The sequence below is a fragment of the Rutidosis leptorrhynchoides genome, chromosome 4, assembly GCF_046630445.1.
Source record: "Rutidosis leptorrhynchoides isolate AG116_Rl617_1_P2 chromosome 4, CSIRO_AGI_Rlap_v1, whole genome shotgun sequence".
NCBI lineage: Eukaryota > Viridiplantae > Streptophyta > Magnoliopsida > Asterales > Asteraceae > Rutidosis > Rutidosis leptorrhynchoides.
In genome coordinates, this window is record NC_092336.1 from 80041765 (window position 1) to 80064847 (window position 23083).

Consider the following 23083-nt stretch of genomic DNA (forward strand, 5'->3'; position numbering starts at 1 on the left):
TGAAATACTCTCTCCATTGCCAATCTCATAATGAACATGATTTTTAATTTTATTCCTTAGAGACAGCAATTGCTTCCAATTCCAGCTATCTCCGCTCTCTTCTTTAATTTCCCATTTACTTATATTTTTCAACTTTACAATGTTGTTTACATTTTACGGTTTATATTTTTATTTTACCCATACGTTTTACAATTATATTTTACGTATACATTTTATAAACCTTCAATTTTATTTTAAAACATTCATACATCGCACAAGCTAAAAATCTAGTAAAGTATAAAATAAAATAACTAAAACATAATAAAGTCTTTTATATTTTTACTTTAAGCATTTAATTTAAAACACATAGTCAAGATTAATTTAAAACACATAGTCAAGAGTAACTCTATAAAATTAATAATTAATAAAAAGTATAGAGTTGTAATCACTTGAATCCATAAATTTGCTTGAAAACAAAGGGACCAATGAGAACGCGACATGTAGCGCGAAAATCACATGTGATTGAAAAAAAAAATCGAAATTTTTTTTTTTTATATTTTTTTCGAACAATTTTTTTTTCGAATTTTTTTTTTAAAATCACATGTGATTATGCATGTCAATCACATGTGATTGTAAACCCAATCACATTTGATTATGCATGGCGAATCCAATCACATGTGATTGTACAATTCATTCACATGTGATTGTGCAGGTAAATCACATGTGATTGTAAAAAAAAATTAAATTTTTTTTTTAAATTTCGAAAAAAAATTAAAAAATTTTTTTTCAAAAAAAAATTTTTGAATTTTTTTTTCCAATTACATGTGATTTTCGCGACACATGTCGTGCTCTCATTGGTCCCTTGAATCTCAACTTAATTTATGGACTCAAATGAATATTCCTCAAAAAGTATAATATGATAATGAAATTTCAAAAATTTAACATATTTTTTAAGCTTTCGAATTTGTCAAAAAAAAAAAAAAAAAAAAAAAAAATAACACTTATATACTCCATGAGTTAATCATAATCATAATCATAATCATAATCATAATCATCATCATAAATTTAATTATAAAAAAATGTTTATGATTAATTTCTAATTACCGCGGCTTTATGTTTCAGCCTTCGTATTCTAGTTACCCAACCGGCGAGTCAATGAACATTAACCGCCGGAAAATGGAACCTGAACAGGCGCATTCCGTCAAAACCATTTTGCCACATATTTTAAGCGGTAGCTTCCTCTTCATGTTGCTGCAATTCGACAAAGTCAACTCTTTTCATGACCTATTGTTCCACCGATTTCATCCCCAATTTCAAATTAACAACAGTCTATTGTAAGTAATCAAGTTCTGTAGACGAGCACCAACTGTTTGATGAAACCATTAATAGTGTTATAAAATTTTAATAAAATCATTGGTAATATGATTTACAATTCAACAAGTACTTGAAATGGAACTGTGTAATTGGGCTTTTATAGTTACTTATTTTTTTAAGATTGTGTGATAATTGTATTGACATATATGAGCTTATTTGTTGCTTAAAATGATTTATATTTAATTTATAAATACATGTTTAAAGGCCATTGCTTTATGCTGCATGGCAAGTGTAATAATGCTTACTATAAAACTGCTTATTTGGTAGTACATGTTGTCATTACTTGGTGAAAAATCTAAACTTTCCATTCGGGTGAACTGAATACTTTGTTAAGTCTTACATTTTGATGTGAATACATGAATTTCAAGATTGTGGGCCCTCATTTTCGTTGTTTGCGGATCAACTGTTTTTGTCTGCTCTTCAATCCAATGAAACCTTGTGTTTTATCTCTTGGATTCTCTACAGACAGTCATCTGCCGGCTTTAGTTTGAGACGTGATTCCGTGTCCCTCACGCAAATGCTACCAATACTTTAATACAGCTGCTATAAAAGTATTATTATATCCTGATTGTCTTTCAGGTTTTAGTCTAGCATTACTTACTCTGTATCACCTTTTTTGTTGTCTTTATTTTAATTACGCTGATATGGGGCCATCAATAATCTTCCTTTTGACTATTTGTCCTTTTTGTTAGTTATTTATGATTCAACAATCTTTCCCAACAAGTTTTGCATTATCTTCTTATAAAATGTTGCGTCCTCTAAATGAATTTGTATTCTCTATATACAGGGTCAATATTGTTGCTTATTGGATCAAATGGGTCATCCTAAACATTTCATTCTCAATATCCTATGGGTTCTTTTGTTGCTTTCACAAAGCATCGAGTCCTTTAGCTGGTTCTTTTCGACTGGAAAAGTTAATTCTAACGAAAAGCTGTCAGAATTTTCCGAAAATATCGTTGCTGAATTCTCTATGGAATCCATTGATAGCAAGAAGGGAGTGACGTTGATCGAAAAAGCAAAACGAAAGGCAGCTTTGGCTAATACTTGTTGGCAAAACGCATATCAAAATTTATTTGCAGGTTGCTCAGAGATTCTAGCAGGTGAAGAACAACGGTCTAGATTGGCTTGGCATTTAAGTGATTGTTTTCAGAAGGAAACCGGGAGGTCTCCGTTTCCGTATTGCGACGTAAAATCTCGTATGGTTGATTGTCATAAACGGTTAGATCAGGAGGCTCATAGGATTTATCTCGAGTTTTATCTCGAGACCAATACTATCTGCCATCAATTACAGTAAGCCTCTTGTGTTCTCTTTAATACATAACATACGTATGCACATGTGCACACATGCAAATGTTCGCCCATTTTAAGTGATTTTGATAATAATGACGAATTCATGATTTTTGACACTTCGGACCATTTTTTTTTTTTTTTTTAATTTGATATGCTATAATATTAGTTATCTGTCTTAATACTTCACTAAAGGGCTAGAAGTGTTAATAGATGGAGAAAAAAACAAAACTTTTATTAACCGATTAGGTACCATTATACTCGGTATCGCTTAATTGGCTCTCAGTTGGGTTTGGGTGGACTAGTGTATTGTGCTGTTAAGATATTAAAATTTGACCTTTTCTGAAGTAATGGGTCGACTTTACTACCTCTATTGGGTCTGGGTGGGCTACTGTATTGTGCTGTTAAGATATTAAAATTTGGCCTTTTCTGAAGTAATGGGTCAACTTTGCTACCTCTATTGGGCATGTGTACACGTGCTTATTTTAACAATAGTATTCTTTCATAAAGTGAATCGCTTTAGATATTGGCATGATGTTTGTTACATTATCTGAGAAAATTTGCGTACATATTATGAACGTGACTGGAGTTAATGTTTAATTTGAATTCTAGGACTGATGCGTTCAAGAGACAAACGGAACGATTGGTAAATGAACTTAAACGGTCTGCTGAATCTGCAGAGGACAAATTAGAGAACATAGAAGAAAAAGCAGACAATTTATTGCGCAGTTCAGATAATATTCATGAATTTTTATCGTCTATCGATGTTCAAACGCAACAAGTGGCTCAAACATCAAAAAATGTTGAAGAACGTGTGTGTGTTGTATTAGAGCATTCACAATCGGTTTATGAACAGTCTGTTAAAATAGCAGATTCTCAATTAGAACTGCGTGACAGACAGATAAAAATGAATGAAAAAATGAATGAAGGAATGAAAATGCTTAATGAATCTGCCAATAAATTGGGTGAAGAAATCGATAGTTTAAGTAACGAGGCTGTTGAAATAGGAAAAGAGATCGTTAAAGTTGGAGATGCTATGTTTATGAAAATGGATACTTTACAAAACAAAGCTAATGATATTGGTAACGTATCGGAAATATCGTTAAACAGGCAAAAACAACTACTTGAAAGCCAGGCTGATGCACTTGAAGTTCTTAAGACTGTAACAAGTTTTCAGTCCCAAGCACTCCAAGAAAGCAGGTAAATTGGGTTCAGCTTAAATGGGCGGGTTATGCAGTCGGTTATAAAACTAAAATGGTTGAAATGGGCTGGGTTTACCCCCCAAAAATGGTTAGCCTTCCTATTAAAATTTTCTTAAAAAGTTTAGCTTTTTCAAGAAATGATTCAGGTCATCAGAATGTTGTATAAGATTAGACATGGGCGAGTTTTGACCCATTGCCCCATTTCTTTTAAATCTGTTTTTTACTATTTGTGTTTGATTCTTTAAAGAAAAATAACGCCTCGTTTATTAATGAATGAGGATTGATTAATAAATACTTACTAGAAACTTACATTTGTTTCAGGGGAACTTTGAAGCAGTTGATTGAGCTTGGTCAAAGTCAACAACAGGAACTCATACATAGGCAAGAACAACTTAAACAAGTTCATGATCATCTAGTCGACAATTCGAAAACCATATTAGCTGCTCAGGTTGACCTTTAAAATTTAGCATCTTTCGTATCCAATTACTTGCATGTATTATATATTAAATGTGTGTTTTCATGTTTAATAGGAAGTTTTTGAGTCAAAACAAGCAAACATGTTTGTTGCCATCGACAAGCTCTTCACTCTGCACAACGCAATATTACTCGAATCGCGAATAATGAAAGCTTTTCTTGTATACTCTATATTAATCTTCACTCTATACATGTTTACAAGCACAAAGCAAACCTACAATGTCCGACCCAGACTATACATCGGTAAGTTAAGCATTTATTTTAAATTTTCATTATTTTTCATTATGTTTACAATAATCTTTTTGTAATCTTTTCAGGGTTATGTGTAACATTTTTGATTGAATTTGTGGTCCTTCGTTATGGAAGTGACATTGAACAACAATCGTGGATTATCAACATCATTAGGTCAACATTTGTGACTCTTGCTTCATGTCAACTTTTGTATACCATTTACTCTTACAGGTAAAGATAACTACATTTTCTATGCAACAAAGTTCGGTTAAAAAATTATTTAGGGTGCGTTTTTTTACCTTTTAATGGAATGGTTCAGCGCTGAAAATGCTGAACCATTAAGCATTCAACGCGTTTGTTTCTGACATCTGAATGACAAATGATGCTGAATGGTTAAGATATTCAATGTTGAACCATTTAGAGCTGAAATACTCTCTTAATCATTAAGCACATAAGTTTTATGTAATATCTCCTTTAAATTATATCAAGGACACTTATTAAACATCTATATTCTAGTTTTTATTCATATAAAGGTTAATAAGATAATTTTACATCATTAACATTACTCATTGAAAATGATTATCAAACAGCTTATTATCATTCAGAACCTTTGAATCATTCAGATTATGAACCATTCGACGTTTAACTATTCAATTATATCAAACGCACCCTTAGTATATCGTGTTTTCTGAATGAAACAGGGACTATGAGACATTGAATCATCAGATGCTACAATCTCTTATTGAGAAGGTTAACGGCATGCAAGGAAATAAACAGCTTTTATGCGACGATTATGATAGTGATGTTGACTGGTCAACATGGGTTGATGCTGATATAACTGAAGATGAGTTGGATGATCTTAACTATATTCTCCCTGAAGATATCAAAGAGGCTTCAATCACTACTTCAATTTCAAGAGACTATAATCTTCGTTACCGCCACCAATAAACAAAATTAGGCAAGATATTTCTTTAAAATTTTTCGTTTCCATATTTGTTTTTATATATATATAATTGCATACACAAACATGGATAACATTAATGAATATAGTTGTGTTAGATTTTAATATTCCGGATTCTTATTGCTACTTGTTGCAGGTTAAGTGAACAATCCCCACAAGAAACTGCAGGTTGGATCAATTTGGCATTAAAAAAAAACTTTAAGATGAGGACTTATGAAAGCAGCCTCTACCTAATGCAAGCACACACAGAAACTGAAAAAACAAAGTTTGACTTTGACCACACTGTTTATGCTATTTTAAGTGGTGCACTATTACACTTGCTCATGAGTCATGATGGTTATTGTATAATAAAATTATGAAAGAAGACTTCTGAAAATGATAGGATGGATACATGATGTTTTGAGTGGCTTCTGTTAACAGAGCTACTATATAGATTATATTAAGTTAATTCTAGTGTAATTAGTGGACTTTTTTGCATATCTACTTGATTATAAATTATGATTAACGTCATATAATTACTCCATATAACGTAATCTGGAATGATTATAGTGATTCTGTTTTCTTTAGGTATTATGTTAGTAACCCTTAATTATTGATATATTGCTTCATGCTTCATAGCAACTTCAGATTCTACAAAAGAAAATTTCATATAGTATAACAAGACTAAATAGTAATTACTCAGTTTGTAAGGAGGTTATCGTCTTAAGTATATATATGTCAGTACAACTGAAATGATTTAGCTGCTACATCAAATGTTCATTAGAATATCAAATTTGGCATAAATTTCCGTACAATAGTGTGCTTTTCTTAATAAATTTTGCACCAACTGAAAAACATCAAATTAATTTCATATTATATAACCAAGAAAATAGACCAAAGTGAAATAATTGTGACGGCGCTATAATAATAGAGAAGACTTAGCTGAAATGCTTTTTGTTAAGGATGAAGAAAATGGCGATACTAGTGACGATTTGAGGGAAAACAGTCCCTAATAGGGCCTATATTTATAAAAGATAAAGCTTTATAAAGAAAAGATAACGTAATGCAATATCGCTGTTAAAAAAACAAAAGATAACACATATTGCAGTTATGAAGGCTAATTAGAGGGAAAAAAAAGAAACGTAGCCTATGAGGAAACAAACAACATAATGCAACCAAGAAATTAAACACAATAAACTAAACAGTAACAAAATAACGCCATCCGTGGGACTCGAACCCACGACCACGTGGTTAAAAGCCACGCGCTCTACCAACTGAGCTAGAACGGCTCATACTTTTTTCTTTCGTTATTCAATTAGATTCTTAGTTTTATCAACTGAATTAGAATTGTTTGTGTCACCATCATTCAGTTTTGTTGTTTGTTACTCATTTTAACTCCCGAATATATATGACATCCATCATAATCCAGCTGCAAGCATTAGTTTTTAACGGCCATCAATTTTCAACAAATTCCTTAAGTTCTAAGTATTTTGGCATTACGATAGAAACATGTTCAACGGCACAAGTCAAAACGGTTGATTGCAAATATAATAAATTCGTAGAAAAACAAAGTTATCGCGAATCACCATACATTATAATCTTCTAACTTATCTATTTATAAAGCTAAATCGAATACATTAATTTCTTAAATTGGTTAAGTAAATCTCGCAAACACCCTCCAGAAAGTATAGTAACAAAGTAATCGACTTAAAGTATGATAGTTCACCAACGGGTAATTGACTTAGCGGTTTCGTAGTGAGTAGTGACTCTTTTAATTATGAGGTTGAGGGTTGAACTGTACATATCCTGCGGTGAATATATTCATGAATTATTGTACATAAAGGTTGTTTTGTATTTTGTTAGGGTGAGAATGTAATTAACAACTAAAATGAGACACTTTTTGTTTTAATTTTTAACTATTTTTTTTTTAACGACAAACTTTGTATCAGTGTATCATTTATTTAAACGGCACTCATCATTTGCACACACGCCTTCAGAAGGAAGAAACCCGAATCGTTACAACACAACCGAAGTAGTGTTCACTATATTATTTTATCAACAATGCTAAAGACCATCATATCTATCATTTTAAGTTTACTGCAACAAGAATCTATCTATAGTTTCTATTATATTGCTAAAATGATGATGTCATAATTAGGCTAATTTCTTTGTTAAGAAAAAATCAAAAAGAAAAAGAAAAAAATCTAAGCATGGTGAGTGATGTCATTAATATAAATAATTTTGAATTAAAATTAACTTTTATTAATAATTAATTTAATTATTAAAATTAAATAATTTTAAATCATTGTAATTAATTATTTTGAATTTGGTACGAGAATGTATAAAGTTAGGCAGAAGGAAACCAATTTTATATTTATATTTTTAATTTACACTTTTAAAATAAAATGACAACTAATATTATCTTTTATGATTGGATGATGATTGTTTAATATGCATTTTAGGTGTTTGATAAATGTTCATCTGACGAGTTTCTTAGTCGGACTATATGATTCTACGGGTCATTAAACTAAATAACTTTAATATTTACGTTCACTTAATACCTAAAACATATCATTAAACTGTTTCATTTAAACAAACCCGTAGTTCCACGAGTCATTTCACTAGATGAGGATTGGTTAATATGCATTTTAGGTGTTTGATGAAATGTTCATTTGACGAGTTTCTTAGTCGGACTATATGATTCCACGGGTCATTAAACTAAATAACTTTAACATTTACGTTCACTTAATACCTAAAACATATCATTAAACTGTTTCATTTAAACAAACCCGTAGTTCCACGGGTCATTTCACTAATAACATTTACTATATATACAATATATTAATTTATTACTACGTACTTGTTTTTCTTAAAAAGTAATAACACTAACAAAAGGTAATTACTTTAACCATTTGCTAATTATAACAAAAATAACAAAAGGTGGTACACTATACATGATCACTATGCCATGATACAACAATGTCTTTAAACCCAACTTTCAACTCATCCCATTCAACATCAGTAAACCCATCACTACCATCAACCACCGTAACCTCCACCAACAACAACTCCGGCACCACCTCCATCACTTTGACTAACACAGTCACTCTCCCTTTAACCAACCCCACAACATCATCTCTTTTGAAATTACAATCCACCCCCTCATCTTTCCATTTTCTCAATTTATACCCCAAATTATCCCCAACTTCCCTCACTTTTTTCTTAACCTCTTCCGCCTTTGAATTTGACATAAATCGCCTTTCTTTCTTCACCACATTTTCTTCAAAAATACCCGATAAATTCAACCCGGATGACATGGATATTATATCAAATGCATTCATACTCATATATTTAATCAAACTCGAATTATTTACTTCATCGAATAATTCAAGTGATGTATCCGGTTTCAAACATTTTCTAAACCAAGAAACACACAATAACTTTTCAATACTCATTCGAGTCTTCGGATTCGGGTCAAGTAATTTATGGATCACAACCCGTGGTTGCTTCGATATCCAGTCCGGGTACCCGATTTCACGCTGATGAATTTTTCGACACATATTTGCTAAATTACTATCATCAAAAGGTAAATAACCCGCGAGTAAATTAAATAAAATAACCCCACATGACCAAGCATCTGCTTTCGCACCGTCGTAACCTTTCCCGCGAATAATCTCCGGCGCCGTGAATGCCGGCGTTCCACACGCCGTATGTAAAAGCCCATCCTTTTTAGATTCCGGTAACGCCGACAAACCAAAATCGGAGATTTTAAGGTTACCATTTTTATCAAGTAATAAATTTTGTGGTTTTAAGTCACGATGTGCGACGCCGTTTTGATGACAAAAATGAAGAGTTGAAACAAGTTGTTGAAAGTAAAAACGTCCGGTGGACTCTTTCATCTTACCACGGCGAGTTAACTGCGTAAAAAGCTCACCGCCGGCGGCGAGTTCCATCACTAAATAAATCTTTGTTTTTGTGGCCAATACTTCGTGGAGTTTAAGGATGTTCGGGTGGTTAAGACGGCGCATGGCGGCTACTTCACGCATAAGTCGTGGTTCCATTGATGGATCTGCGGCGGCGGGTTTTTCAATGACTTTGACGGCGACGGAGGAGTTGTCGGAGAGTGATCGGCCGTGGTAAACCTTTGCGAAACTGCCACGGCCTAAAAGACGGGTGAGGTGGTATTTGTTGAGGATGATTGTGTCGCCGTCGCTGGAGGTTCTGTTGATGGTGGGCGTGGGTGGCGGCGGTGGTTGGGCCATGCCAAAAGGTGGCTATGGGCGTCCGCCGGAGGAATATATAAAATGAGAGTTAGGTTTGGTGGTAGTGGAAGTTGTTTAATGATGTTTTTATAGGGTATCAATTAACATTAGGAATGTACAGTTGGCTCTTTACTGTATTCGTTAGATTTTTTTGGGTGTGAAAAATTACAACATCAACCTTTGTCTTTTTTCTTTATATTATTATACCATACCTTTATCTAAAAAACAAATTGATAAAGTCTCATGCTTAAAATATTTGTACCCCATACTTTGAATGTAATACACACAAGGAAACACTACTAACACTTGCCACTATGACTAAATTGAGGGGGCAAACGGTAATTTTTTTGGGTAAAATTGGAATTTATCTTTTCGTTCGGGTTTAGTAACGTTTAACTGACATAATCGTTAAACTCGAAATAATTTTATGAACTAAACGCGATAAATTATATTCGAAATGTTTATTAATACCATTTACAAGGTACTAATCGTGTTTATTATCTTCTCCATTGATCCGTCACCCGTGCTACCGAAATATACAATAACACACAACTTACGAATTCGGGTAACGTTCCTTGAACATAAATCCTAACACCGTCCCTGAGACATTGACTTCGGCTATCCTGAACGATGGTGGGTCGACGTTTAACCACCCCTGCTGGGATCTTCATCTCACATCGGGGCCGGTGCACCGGACCGAAGAGTTAAACTTGAAAGACCCTTAAATCCCCCAACTTTGTTGACCAAGTGTAGACCGAACCCCTCTGGCCAATCTATGCTTGATCAGAAAACATTTAATAAAATAGAAAAAAACAACATATAACAACAACAATCTTGAGGATTGTTTGGATCGTAAAGCTACTGTAATCGCTGAAGAGATGAATGGATTTGTTTAGAGTTCGATGGCATCCAATCCTGAGGATTTATTTGTTGGAAGCATTCATATTTCCACTCCGGTTGATTCGGTATCGAAAGCGGAGGTTGTTAGAGGATGAACATTTTGTGTTGGAGCTATCTTCCGGTGTTTGATTCTATTGTCGAATTAGAGGATGAACATTTTGTGTTGGAGCCTGATTCAACATCGAATAAGGTTTCGGTTTTTTTCGGTGATAATAGCACTAACTGTTTGGAGGGCAGGGTTTCTAATTTGAGGGTCGGGCTGGATATGATGGGTCCATTATCTCCTGGGCCTAGTCGTTGCACATCTATTGAGCCAATGGATGGCGCTATAAAGGCGCCAAAAAGATTTAAATTCGTTGCCCCCTAAGGGGTACAATCGAGAGCGGTTCCTTTGCGGCTTCCAACAAGGTTATGGATAACATGGAAGGAGTTCAAAGGGTACTGTCGTTAAATTTAAAAAATCGCCTTCCGATACGGCGTATGTGAAGAAGCCGAGAAAGGAATCTAAGAAGAAATTGTGTAACGACCCAACCCGTTAAACATCGCAAAACATTTTTTTTTAAATGGACAGGCCAAGCCTGTCAGGCAATTCTCACGGCGCGGTCCATCTGGCCGCGGCACGGCCCAAGCTGGAAACTGAAGGTCAGAGACCATCAAAAAGCTGATACCAAAATGCGTTAAATCTTGCGGCGCACCCCAAAGGGGTCGCGGCGCGGCAATACCCTAGATCTGATTCTGACTTGTACAAAATTTATACAATAACAAATTTCGTGGTAAACGACAACCATCAACACAAAAACTTTGTGCCGCGTAAGTAAATAAAGTGTACATGTTTTAGCAACCACAATTCGAGTATTTGACCACCGAGCTCCATACGCTCATTTACACATCAAAAATATACGTTTCGACCCACAAGTTTAAATACCAAATAAAAACCCGAGCATGGTATTTGGGGTTAAACTACCCAAACCTAGGTCAAACTTCAAAAGCAATACTGTAAAGACCCGACTTTTTCGACTTGCTTTTGTGCTTTGTACTTTCACGAAACTGCGTATTTGTGCGTACTGAGCTATAGTATACTCTGAGATCTTACTACACGTGGATTACTTTCGTTTATATGTGAAAACGTGCCTTTAAGTACGTAGGGTACTTAACTTGATCCCCGGAAGCCTTTATGACCGTTAGTGTCACTTGACGTTTAGAACGAACTGCGTACTATGTACACGTCTAACTTTGGTCATAATCGGAATATTATGACTACGAAATACTAATTGTTATTTTGTAATGACAATTACTTGGGTTTTTGGATGCTTAATTACGCTTAGTAATTTACTAGAGCACACTGGTTCGTCTTGTTGAACTTTCTACCTTGTTGGACCTTAGCCCACCCTACACTAGCTAGTGGACTATTTAATTAGCCCAACTATAATAAGTTAGTGACCCATAATAATGAAAGACAAATGCCCATTTATTAGAGGGAACATACTAGCATTTTGGTTAAGCATTATCCTTAATGTTGCATGGGATCCTAACATAAGCACCTACTTTAGACAACCATTAACCAAAAAGCAAAAGTTTGTCCCCCTTGTCCCCCCTCTAATCCCACGGCCATCACCACCCTCCCATACCCTCACCTCCTATAAATACCAAACTTAACCCATTCATTTCACACTTGATTTCATTTACAAATTACACACACTTACTCTCTAATTCTCTCTCTAGTCTTTCTCACTCTAAAAAGTGTAAGTTTTAAATTTTCTTTCTCTTCTTTTTCCCTTCATCTACACGACATCATCATCATCATCATTTATTGGATCTAGCTTTTAGCTTTTGATCTTGTTATATCTTGTAGATTCAACTTGGGTTTGAATCCTTCAAGAACATGAAAGATTCAAGCTTTCTAGCTTGAAATCTTCATTTACTTGTTAGATCTAGTTTGTAATTTCTTTGTTTTGTTATAAAGATCAAAACTTGGGTTTATGATCTTCATGTATCTTAAAGATCCAAGCTTTATGCTTCAAGATCTTCAAGAACACTAAAGATCCAAGATTTTTAGCTTAGGGTTTCATTATTATGTTAAAGATCTTAGCTTTTGGTCTCATTACTTTCATTATTTTGTTAAAAATCTTAGCTTTCTAGCTTATGGTCTCATTAATCTTGTAAAGATCCAAGCTTTCTAGCTTAGGGTTTTCTTAATACTTGAGATCTAAGTTATTATTGTAGAACTCACTTACTTGGAACCTTTTTGTGTTTGTTGTGATGATAAAGATCAAGTCTTCATCATCACATATGATGGAGATGCATAAACTTGTGTAAAATGGACAAAGGTTGAAGCTTTATTGGATCTATGCAATAAAGAGACAATCTTGATGTTCAAAACTTGTAGAATGATAGATTTTACTCTTAGTTGTGTATTGATGGTTGAACCTTGGTCAAAGTGATGCTAAAACATCAAAGAGTTGTACACAGCTTACAAGCATCAAGGATGAGAACCGTGATAAGCATCAAGCACCAAGAACCTCACTGGAGCACTTGTTTGCTGTTTTTCGGGGTCTGATCAGACTCCCGGGCTTCTAAAAAATTTATTTTCAGATATTTTGTTTCGAGTAGATGACTTTTCGTTTAGGCCTCGACTTAATCCGATATACGGTTTATGATTTATAGCCTTTTGAAAGTCACTACGCCTTTGTAACGTTGTGTTGAAATTTCTGACCTACTCGCACTTAAACCATCGCCACGGTCAAACGAAGACGATTTAGGTTATGAAAATTGGTCAGCGGTTAGAGGACTCACATATGGAGCCATGGCCACTGACTACGCATCTTTTCGATTTGTATAGAGGTCGTAACAGCTGTCCAAAGTTAGCCTTTTGTTTCGATCTCAATTCTTGTTAAACTTACCTTAGTGTTGATGAATGATGATGATAATGATGATGTTGATGATGACACTTAAACTTAATTTATTCACTTTTACACTTATTGGGACAACATACTGACCTAGTGACCTTTGACTTAGGTTGACGACCTTTCGGACCGACTTACTACCTGCATACGTTTCATATCGACTTTTACTGCTTATTCACTGTGAGTTATAGCATCCCTTATTACTTTTTACTATTTTTGGGATTGAGAATTCATGCACTTTTTATGTTTTACATACTAGACATGAGTACTTAAACTTTACATATGTGTGGGTGATATAACGGCACAAAGATTCCCCTTAGCTCGGTAACGTTTAATCATTGGTTTCCTAACCGTGAACGCGAATCTTAGATATGGATCCATAGGGTTTGACATCCCCACTCGAGCTAGTCGCACTAGCATTCAATGGGTGTTTAATACTTCGAGAACAAACGCACTCGCCAAGTACACTTTTAGGGGGTGATATACATACGTTAAGTCTAGTTACCGGGTGCCCACGGTTAAGCATATACTTTTCATACTGATTTAAACTGATGATTGAAGCACTGAAATCTCGTGGTCTACATTACTTTACTGATTACAAACTATAGCTCACCAACATTCGTGTTGACTTTTAAGCGTGTATTTCTCAGGTGCTTAGACGATGTTGCTTCCGCTGTTAGACTTGCTATCTTGGTGTTATAGACTTGCTGTTATGGACCTGTTGTGTTAGATTTCCGCTGCATTACTTAGAGATGTCTCAATCATGGAACTTTTCTTTTGCATTCGTAACTTATGTTATTTTCAAACAATGACTTTGTAACGACCTTTGTGTCACGTTATCTTTTGTAAAACACTATCTTTTTATGAATGTAAAACTGGTTGTCAAACAGCATATAGTGTTTGACCTTGTAATGACCCTGTTGTTGATAAACCGTACACGATGGTTTTGTACGGGGCGTCACAAATACACTAGCATAATCATTAAGGAGCCCGTTAGTCCAAGCAAATACCCTTGCCTTTATCCACGCCGGAGCCTAAAAAAAAGGTAAACAACGAGAGGGTAAGCATAACGCTTAGTGAATGCAATAATTATACACATACATATACAACCTACTTACTTGCAATCACTTACCCAATTACCTCATACACGCTAGCATTTTAATTAGCATACCATCGTAAAGTATAACGCTAAATCTCTGATAATATAAGCTAGCACAATAATATCATATAACACGAGTAATACAATATGCTACACTACATCACGTAAAACATTGATGTTCTCAACATCCATTAATATTCAAGATTTCAAGGCTAGCCCAACGAATGGTATCGTCAACATCGAACTTAATTCCCATCCGTCCCAATAAATGTGGTATCGTCAACATCGAACTTAAACCCACATATGAGGTATCGTCAACATCAAACTTAAACCCTCATCAAAAGAATTAATGTGGTATCGTCAACATCGAACTTAAACCCACATATGAGGTATCGTCAACATCGAACTTAAACCCTCATCAAATGTTACTACAATAGTGGTATGGCTTCGTCAACATCGAACTTTAAATCCATACATGAGGTATCGTCAACATCGAACTTTAACCGTCATCAAAACAAACAATATACTCTAGGACATGGTGCATATCCCACAAGCAAATAAATCATATACATACATATATAATTATTCCACTCACCTTAAAGCCTTTTGTGAATGATAATCGAGCTTGCAACCTTCAATGTAACGTACCTATTACATTATGCATATAGTCAATCACACAATCAAGTTGGTCAACCAACTCACTCATCATCCTAGTGTCATTCTGACCCATAGTGCAATTTTGACCCATTTGCACTCTTAATCATAATATTAGGTCAACTTTGCCAAAACCCTAACACTAGCCAAATATGACCTACTCGCACTTAAATCGTCGCCACAGTCAAACGAAGATGAGTTAGGTTATGAAAATTGGTCAGTGGTTAGAGGACTCACATATGGAGCCATGGCCATTGACTACGCATATTTTCGATTTGTATAGAGGTCATAACAGCTGTTCAAAGTTAGCCTTTTGTTTCGATCTCAATTCTTGTTAAACTTACCTTAGTGTTGATGAATGATGATGATAATGATGATGTTGATGATGACACTTAAACTTAATTTATTCACTTTTACACTTATTGGGACAACATACTGATCTAGTGACCTTTGAATTAGGTTGACGACCTTTCGGACTGACTTACTACCTGCATACGTTTCATATTGACTTTTAATGCTTATTCACTGTGAGTTATAACATCCCTTATTACTTTTTACTATTTTTGGGATTGAGAATACATGCACTTTTTATGTTTTACATACTAGACACGAGTACTTAAACTTTACATATGTGTGGGTGATATAACGGCACAAAGATTCCCCTTAGCTCGGTAACGTTTAATCATTGGTTTCCTAACCGTGAACGCGAATCTTAGATATGGATCCATAGGGTTTGACATCCCCATTCGGGCTAGTCGCGATAGCATTCAACGGGTGTTTAATACTTCGAGGACAAACGCACTCGCCAAGTGTACTTTTAGGGGGTGATATACATACGTTAAGTCTAGTTACCGGGTGCCCATGGTTAAGCATATACTTTTCATACTGATTTAAACTGCTGATTGAAGCACTGAAATCTCGTGGTCTACATTACTTTACTGATTATAAACTATAGCTCACCAACATTCGTGTTGACTTTTAAGCGTGTATTTCTTAGGTGCTTAGACGATGTTGCTTCCGCTGTTAGACTTGCTATCTTGGTGTTATAGACTTGATGTTATGGACCTGCTGTGTTAGATTTCCGCTGCATTACTTAGAGATGTCTCAATCATGGAACTTTTTTTTTGCATTCGTAACTTATGTTATTTTCAAACAATGACTTTGTAATGACCTTTGTGTCACGTTATCTTTTGTAAAACGCTATCTTTTTATGAATGTAAAACTGGTTTTCAAACAGCATATAGTGTTTGACCTTGTAATGATCCTGTTGTTGATGAACCGTACACGATGGTTTTGTACGGGGCGTCACATTTGGTATCAGAGCATTGGTTTTAGGGAATTAGATTGTAATGGTGTATCCTATGGTATACATACATAAAGGCACAATATTCACATGAAAATAGCATCAGGAACACTGAGAACAATGGTTTTGTGAAACTGTCCGTCAAACGTTCTCCGCTGTGCAGGCTGCTTCCATCATGCATAAGCCCTGAAGGCCGCCTAGCGCTTAAGCCCTGACCGGAGAACGTCACATCCAGCGCATATTTCGGATCACGAATAACAGAATGTATCATCATCTGACACGTGTCCCCGAACAATCCGGTGGATCTATCACTATAAATAGACCCCCTGGGTCGTCATTTTACACATTCAGACATTCTGACAACTTGTGAGCAAAGACTTCAATTTTCTCTCTCACATAGTACTTTATTTCACTAGAAGTCATCCGGCTAGTAGCTCAGCGCTCAATGGACAAAAGATTGATTAAGCCACCCCACAAGTTTCTATACTTGTGAACCGGGTCTGCAGGAATTATTTCCTGAGGGTAAAAATCAATCGGAAACACTCCCACACCTTTAGCTAGATCACTTTTAGTATTGTGCTAACACACTAAGCCTTACCTCATAAGAAAATAGGTGTTAACAATGGCGCCATCCACTAATGCAAAGAACACGCGAAACGGAAAAGGAACAAAAACAACTGAAGCTCCATTCATAAATGTACTTGAAACAGTCAACAATCTATTAACTGAGGACATGATAAATGAAGAAGATGTACCTGTTCCGCCACCAGACGGTACGATTGAAGAAACAGTTGCTGAAACTGCAGAAAGGCTTAAGCGTTTGGCAACTAATTAAGAGAAAAGGCCAGTAATCGAAGAAACAACAAACAAAAGTGCAGAAAGGCTTCCAAATCTTGTTACTAATCCAGAGAGGCGACCATTGATGCAACCACGGCGATGTCCATCATTTATACCTTTTCGACGGATGGCGGATGGCAAAGACAAGCAAATCATGAAAAAGTAATCTATATCAAAGTACAAGTTATCCAGACTACTTGACAAGCTGGGCAGTCTTATTGATGACTCTGAGGATGATAATGGCTTGAGCTATATTAATAATGATTCTGACGATGAGATTAATGACAAAAATGAGTTCATGTCTGAGAAGCAGGCAGCATTGCTTTTAAATGACATCCTTAAGCATGCAGCTCCGGCAAAATGTAAGCAACGCTTAGCGTAGCCCGCCGTCCATGCTGTGGCTGTGGATAATTTTTTTGCTCTAATTACTGGAGAGCAAGCTACAAAGCCACCAGCTATGGCAGAATCTACTCAGTGCTTCATTGATCGAATTGCTAACTATCTGTTACCCAAAAATCTTGACTTACGCAATTGGAGTTTATGATGGCACTTCAGATCATGAAGATTTTCTTACAATGTTTGAGGGCGCAATGAGGTTGCAGCATTGGGATGACGAGGTAGCTTGTCATATGTTTCCCATGGTGTTGCAGAAAATGGCAAGGGAATGGTTTGCAAGTTTACCGTCAAGGAGTATTACAAGTTATTTGGAACTTCGTGCAAAGTTTGTTATGCAATATCAAAATCTTCGTAGCTGCACTTTGACACATCTTGATGCACATAAGATAATGATGCATTATAATGAGTCCTTGAGTAATTTCATGAAGCGATATACGCTTGAAGCACAAAAGATACCTGATTGTCCAGAGTCGCAGTTAGTGTCCGGTTTCATTTTCTATTTGGATCAGCGAAGGTTTAGTGCACTTGTTCATACATTAAGGTATGACTTGCCAAAAACACTGTATCAGGCGTTGGAAGTTGCACAAAAACATGTTCGAGCTGGTGAGCGAGGACTAAATAAGTTTGATGGTAGCAGTAGTAGCAAACTGCAAAACGGAGGGCGGTACTTTGACAAAAATCAGAAGAGGAATGACAATTCCAATGGTGGATGTAGAGGCAACAATCATCTCAATGATTTTCATCACAACAGAAGGCCAATAGAGAGGCATCCGTTGATAATGGCGCTGACTAAAACTCCAAAAGAGATTCTTTTCACTGAGCCAATCCGGACTACTTTCAATCCTCCAGCACCTATGGCGGAAAGAGAGGGTCCAAAAAGTGAACTATGGTGTGACTTTCATGAGGCATGGGGTCATGATACAGATAATTGCAAATCTCTAATGAGAGAAATCATCGCAAAGATCAAAGCAGGAGAGTTAAACCACTTGTTTCCAGGCAAACAATACATGAGAAATGATCCTCGTAGGAAATTTGCATGGCAGAAGAATGATGGTGGAAGAGGTCATCGAGGTGAGAACAGAAGAAGGGAAGAGCATGGCGGAAGAGATAACAGAAACCAGTACGGAGACCGGATCACGGAGCGTGAGCCAACTCCAGATGTTGTAATCAAAATGGTGTGGCTGAATGGTTGTCACTATGAGGATGGTGAGCGGTCGGATAACAATGTTGATAGCTGGAGATATACTCCAATCATTTTTCAACCAATTCAAAATTGGGCCTTGTCCGTTCAGCCAGTGGTCATTTCAGCAGAAATTGCAAACAAGTTCATCGGCCGTATCTATACGGATACCGGTAGTGAAGCTGATATCATTTATTGGCATTGTTTGGGGACTTTTCCAAGGCATGTGCAGGATAGAGCTAGGCGGACGAGTTTGAAGGTTTCAGGATTGACGGGAGCACCGGTGAATGCCATGGGGCGAATTCATTTGGAGGTTGTTATGAGAACATTTCCATTACTAAGAACTGAAACAATCGATTTCACTATTCTGGATGGCAATTCTCGATTTAATGTCCTTTTTGGAAGGACAGCGTTGGCTAAATTTGGAGCAATTACATCAACCGCTCATGCAGAGATCAGATTCCCAACTCCTAATGGAGTAGCTGCCATACATTCATAGTATGTGGCACCAACTAGGGAATGATCCACATTTGCAAATTTGCCAGACGGCAGCACAAATCAGAGAAGGCGTAATCGGTTGTTCAGAGAGGATGAAGTTCAGGAATTTTTCATACCATGATCAAACTTTCAAGCCGGACAGCTCTTGGCGCTTGGCGTGTGAAGACCAGTTTGTTAGCATTTTCTGAAGAGCAAAGTTTATCAATTTACTGTAAACCATTGTGGTTATTTTACAGTGCCTATGTTTTCAATAGCATACATTAAATGTTCATGATGTACTAATTAGGCTTGATCCACCTAAATTCGTCATTAATTGTTTATGTACTGCACAGTATCGATCAATAAAATTTTATATTTTTCTTATGCAAAGTGCTGCCTGTGACAAATGTAAAACATTGCATTTATATCCTGCCCACAGAAGGAGAGTATTTTTATACCTCTGATGGCGGAAGCTTTTGTGCTGGCCAGCAAAAGGCACAAGGGATCGGCTAGAAAACGTTAAAGTTTTACTAGAACGCACCGAGGCAAAATACAAAAATCAGATACTTGTCATGACAAACATTATAAAAAACTTACTTCACAGAATGAAAGAAGTTTCTATATTATATGAAGGAAAAAATATTTCACAATTCTTCCTCATAAACTTTATGATGGAAGGCATATGACGGACAGGTTATTAATTCATAACCACTATTTAAAAATACTTCAAAACTATTCCTCATAAACTTTATGACGGAAGGCGTATGGCGGGAAGATTATTAATTTATAATCACTAACCAAAAATATTCCATAATTGTTCATCATCAATGCGTATGATGGACTCTGATGTCCTACAAATTATTTGAAGGCATGATCTTTGCAGAACTGTAATTTCAGTTAGATATTATTAATTCAGCAGAAGTTAACAATGCAAGGCATCCACAAAAAAATTACCTCAAACACTTTTCCAAATGCTTTGTTCAGGTATACAATATACAATTGTACATAAAAATTTTATGATATGTGCATAGCAGATTTGTTTTAAAGCAACATCATAATATTTGGAGCAAGCATACAAACAAACATAATCATTCAAACAGTATATGTTTATGACATCAAAAATAGCAAAGTTTATTACAAGCATTGTTCAGAAATTTTTTACACAATTCATGAAAACTCTACGCCAAGGACATCCTTGGCAGACGATTCATCCCTGTTACACACCTCATCAAAAACATCTATCTTCAGGTTTATCAGTTTGTCCCTTGCTTCTTCAACCTTTTCTAGGGTTCCAGGACGCATAAGGTTAGTAATGGCAGGAGGAAGAGTCTGGTTTGGGGCAAGACGTTTGGTTATCTTTTCAGTATCATCAGAAATGGAATGGATGCGAATAGAATCAACAAAATCATTGTAAGGATTCCCCACAAGAGTGGATCCAAGAACCTTAGCTATCATACCCGGTATTCCCTTCTTTAGTTCTGCAAAATTACCCTCACCGGCCTCCGCCCTCCGTAGAAGCTCAGCAGACTTTTCCTTCTCAGCATTCAGTTGCTTCTCCAGCTCACTAACCTTCACCTGCTCCTCCTCAACCTTCTTCTTTTCAGACTCCACCACTCTATCCTTCTCCTCTTGCAAGACAGTAGCAGCATCTTGAGCACTTTTTAGCTCAGTTTCTTTAGCCTTTAGCATTCTCTGAGCATCAGTCAAGGCACGTTCAGCATCAATAGCTCTCTTGCGAGCATTTACACCTTTAGCCATCTCAATACGGGCTATGAAAAGAACAGACTCCTGATGCTTCTGCAGTTACAGAGAAGATTCTAGGTGATTAATCAACAATACAGTAGTTGCAGCGGTTGATTCCCTAAGTTGATCAGAGCGGAGAGCGTTGAAATGTGGTTTTAGTTCAGGGATAGCATAACCCTGCAAAAGAAAAATATGATGATCAATATTGACAATTCATGTAAAAAGAATGCAAGCACATAATTGCAAGATATTTTATCATTAATACCTAAAGAAGAGTCGAAAAATATTTCCCCTTGGTGGCAGGGTTATCAATGAATGCCTGCAGCGCGCTCACATAAGCAGGAATGGATGGCTCTTGAACGTTTGATGATGTGATCGGAGGGATAGTGGTGCTGGGAGGTGGAGAATGATAGGAGGTGTCGTCCTCCGGCCTCTACTCATGGAATTCAGATTCATCAAATCGAGTAAAGTTCTGCTCAGGAGTTTTCAGAACTTTATCTCCTTGACTTTCAAGGTTCTCCTCCGGCCTCTGCTCACCACCTTTAGCAGCCTTTCCTTGGCTATCATCAGAATCTGCTAAAATCACTAACATAAACAAATTAGCATTATGAACAAATATAACAGTTATAAGCAAAGATATATGCAGTCAAGAAAGGGTAAAGTGGGCATACTTTTTCTATGTTTCAGCTTTGGGCTTCCCTCAGTGCTTTTTGCTCTCTTGGAACCTATACTCTTCTTGCGAGTCTTTTTGATTAGAGGAGAGCTGGGAAGTATTTCACCAGTAATATCAACCGAGCCTGATGTTTGCTGCTCGGTGGTGGTGTCCTCCGCCGTCCGCTCAGTATCTGTCCATTCAGACTCGGACTCACTATCTGAGCTGCCACCACTACTTTCTTCACCCTTCTCAGCATTAGCAGCAGCCTTAGCCTCAGCTGCAACCCTCTCTGCCTCTAGCTTGGCAAGAGTCTTATCACGGGCAGTGATCTTCACATCATCCTCAAGATCGAGAGATAAGATAGCAGAACGAACAAACATCTCAGAATTTGCTGCAAAAATTAAACAAAGACAAAGCAATATAAGCAATAATAACATAAAGTAGACAGAAATTTATGTATATTAGGATGATCATATCACATCCTACCCTTGTTTTTCTGACGGTGTACTGGCACAGAAGTAGTTGGCCATTCCTGGCTTACTCTGCACAACACAGGAATCCCCTCATACTTTTCATATGATCTGGACGGAAGGTAGAGATCTTTCAGGTGATCCACTATTCGTCTCTCTGCGTTGGTTATCTTAACACCCTTTCCCACACCAGGATCTAGAGGCTTCCATTTTCGGACAACGAAATACTCTTCCGGAATTACTATCTCGTCAATAAAGAAAAATGGAATCTTCCAGTCTTTCAAGTTTGACACTTTATTAGTACCAACAAAATGTGCATTTCGTTTATTGTCAATAGTAAGCCTGCACTGGCTAATCGTACGAATTCTAAACAGAGAGATAAAAACTTTAATGCGAGGCTTAATATTGACAGCATTGCAGTACATTTCAAACAGGATAAATTTTTTGAAGGCCATGGGGATGCATTTGGCTAAGGCAGGCTTTATAATATCTAAGGATGCGGAGGAGAAATTTAGTAAGAGGAACACGGAGATTGCCGTGAGTAAGTTGTAAAGCATATAAAGAAATTTTTCCGGCAGGAGGATCGTTGGCAGTTTGCCTGTTGGTAGGAAGAATAGGGTTGTATTGATTAAGATGACAAAAAGCAATCTTCAAGCCGTCCAAATGGCTCATCGATAATGATGATGCCATTGTGCTAACCTCAGGCAGATCAGTGGT

At 36.3% G+C, this 23083-nt stretch overlaps 2 protein-coding genes and 1 non-coding gene across 3 annotated transcripts; 1 reads left to right on the forward strand and 2 right to left on the reverse strand.

Annotated features, from left to right (window-relative positions):
• The first annotated feature begins 2167 nt into the window (after positions 1–2167).
• On the forward strand, positions 2168–5500 carry LOC139840762 (protein GAMETE EXPRESSED 1-like). Its single transcript, XM_071831009.1, has 6 exons — positions 2168–2643; positions 3253–3840; positions 4164–4290; positions 4373–4559; positions 4634–4778; positions 5249–5500. Exons 1-6 carry the CDS (start codon positions 2168–2170, stop codon positions 5493–5495), a joined length of 1770 nt encoding a protein of 589 aa, XP_071687110.1. The 3' UTR covers positions 5496–5500.
• Positions 5501–6703: 1203 nt separating this feature from the next.
• On the reverse strand, positions 6704–6776 carry TRNAK-UUU (transfer RNA lysine (anticodon UUU)). Its single transcript has one exon. It is a non-coding gene; the product is annotated as a tRNA-Lys (tRNA).
• Positions 6777–8416: 1640 nt separating this feature from the next.
• Positions 8417–9796, reverse strand: LOC139843371 (CBL-interacting serine/threonine-protein kinase 7-like). Its single transcript, XM_071833450.1, has one exon. It carries the CDS (start codon positions 9747–9749, stop codon positions 8436–8438), a length of 1314 nt encoding a protein of 437 aa, XP_071689551.1. The 5' UTR covers positions 9750–9796; the 3' UTR covers positions 8417–8435.
• Positions 9797–23083: the final 13287 nt, after the last annotated feature.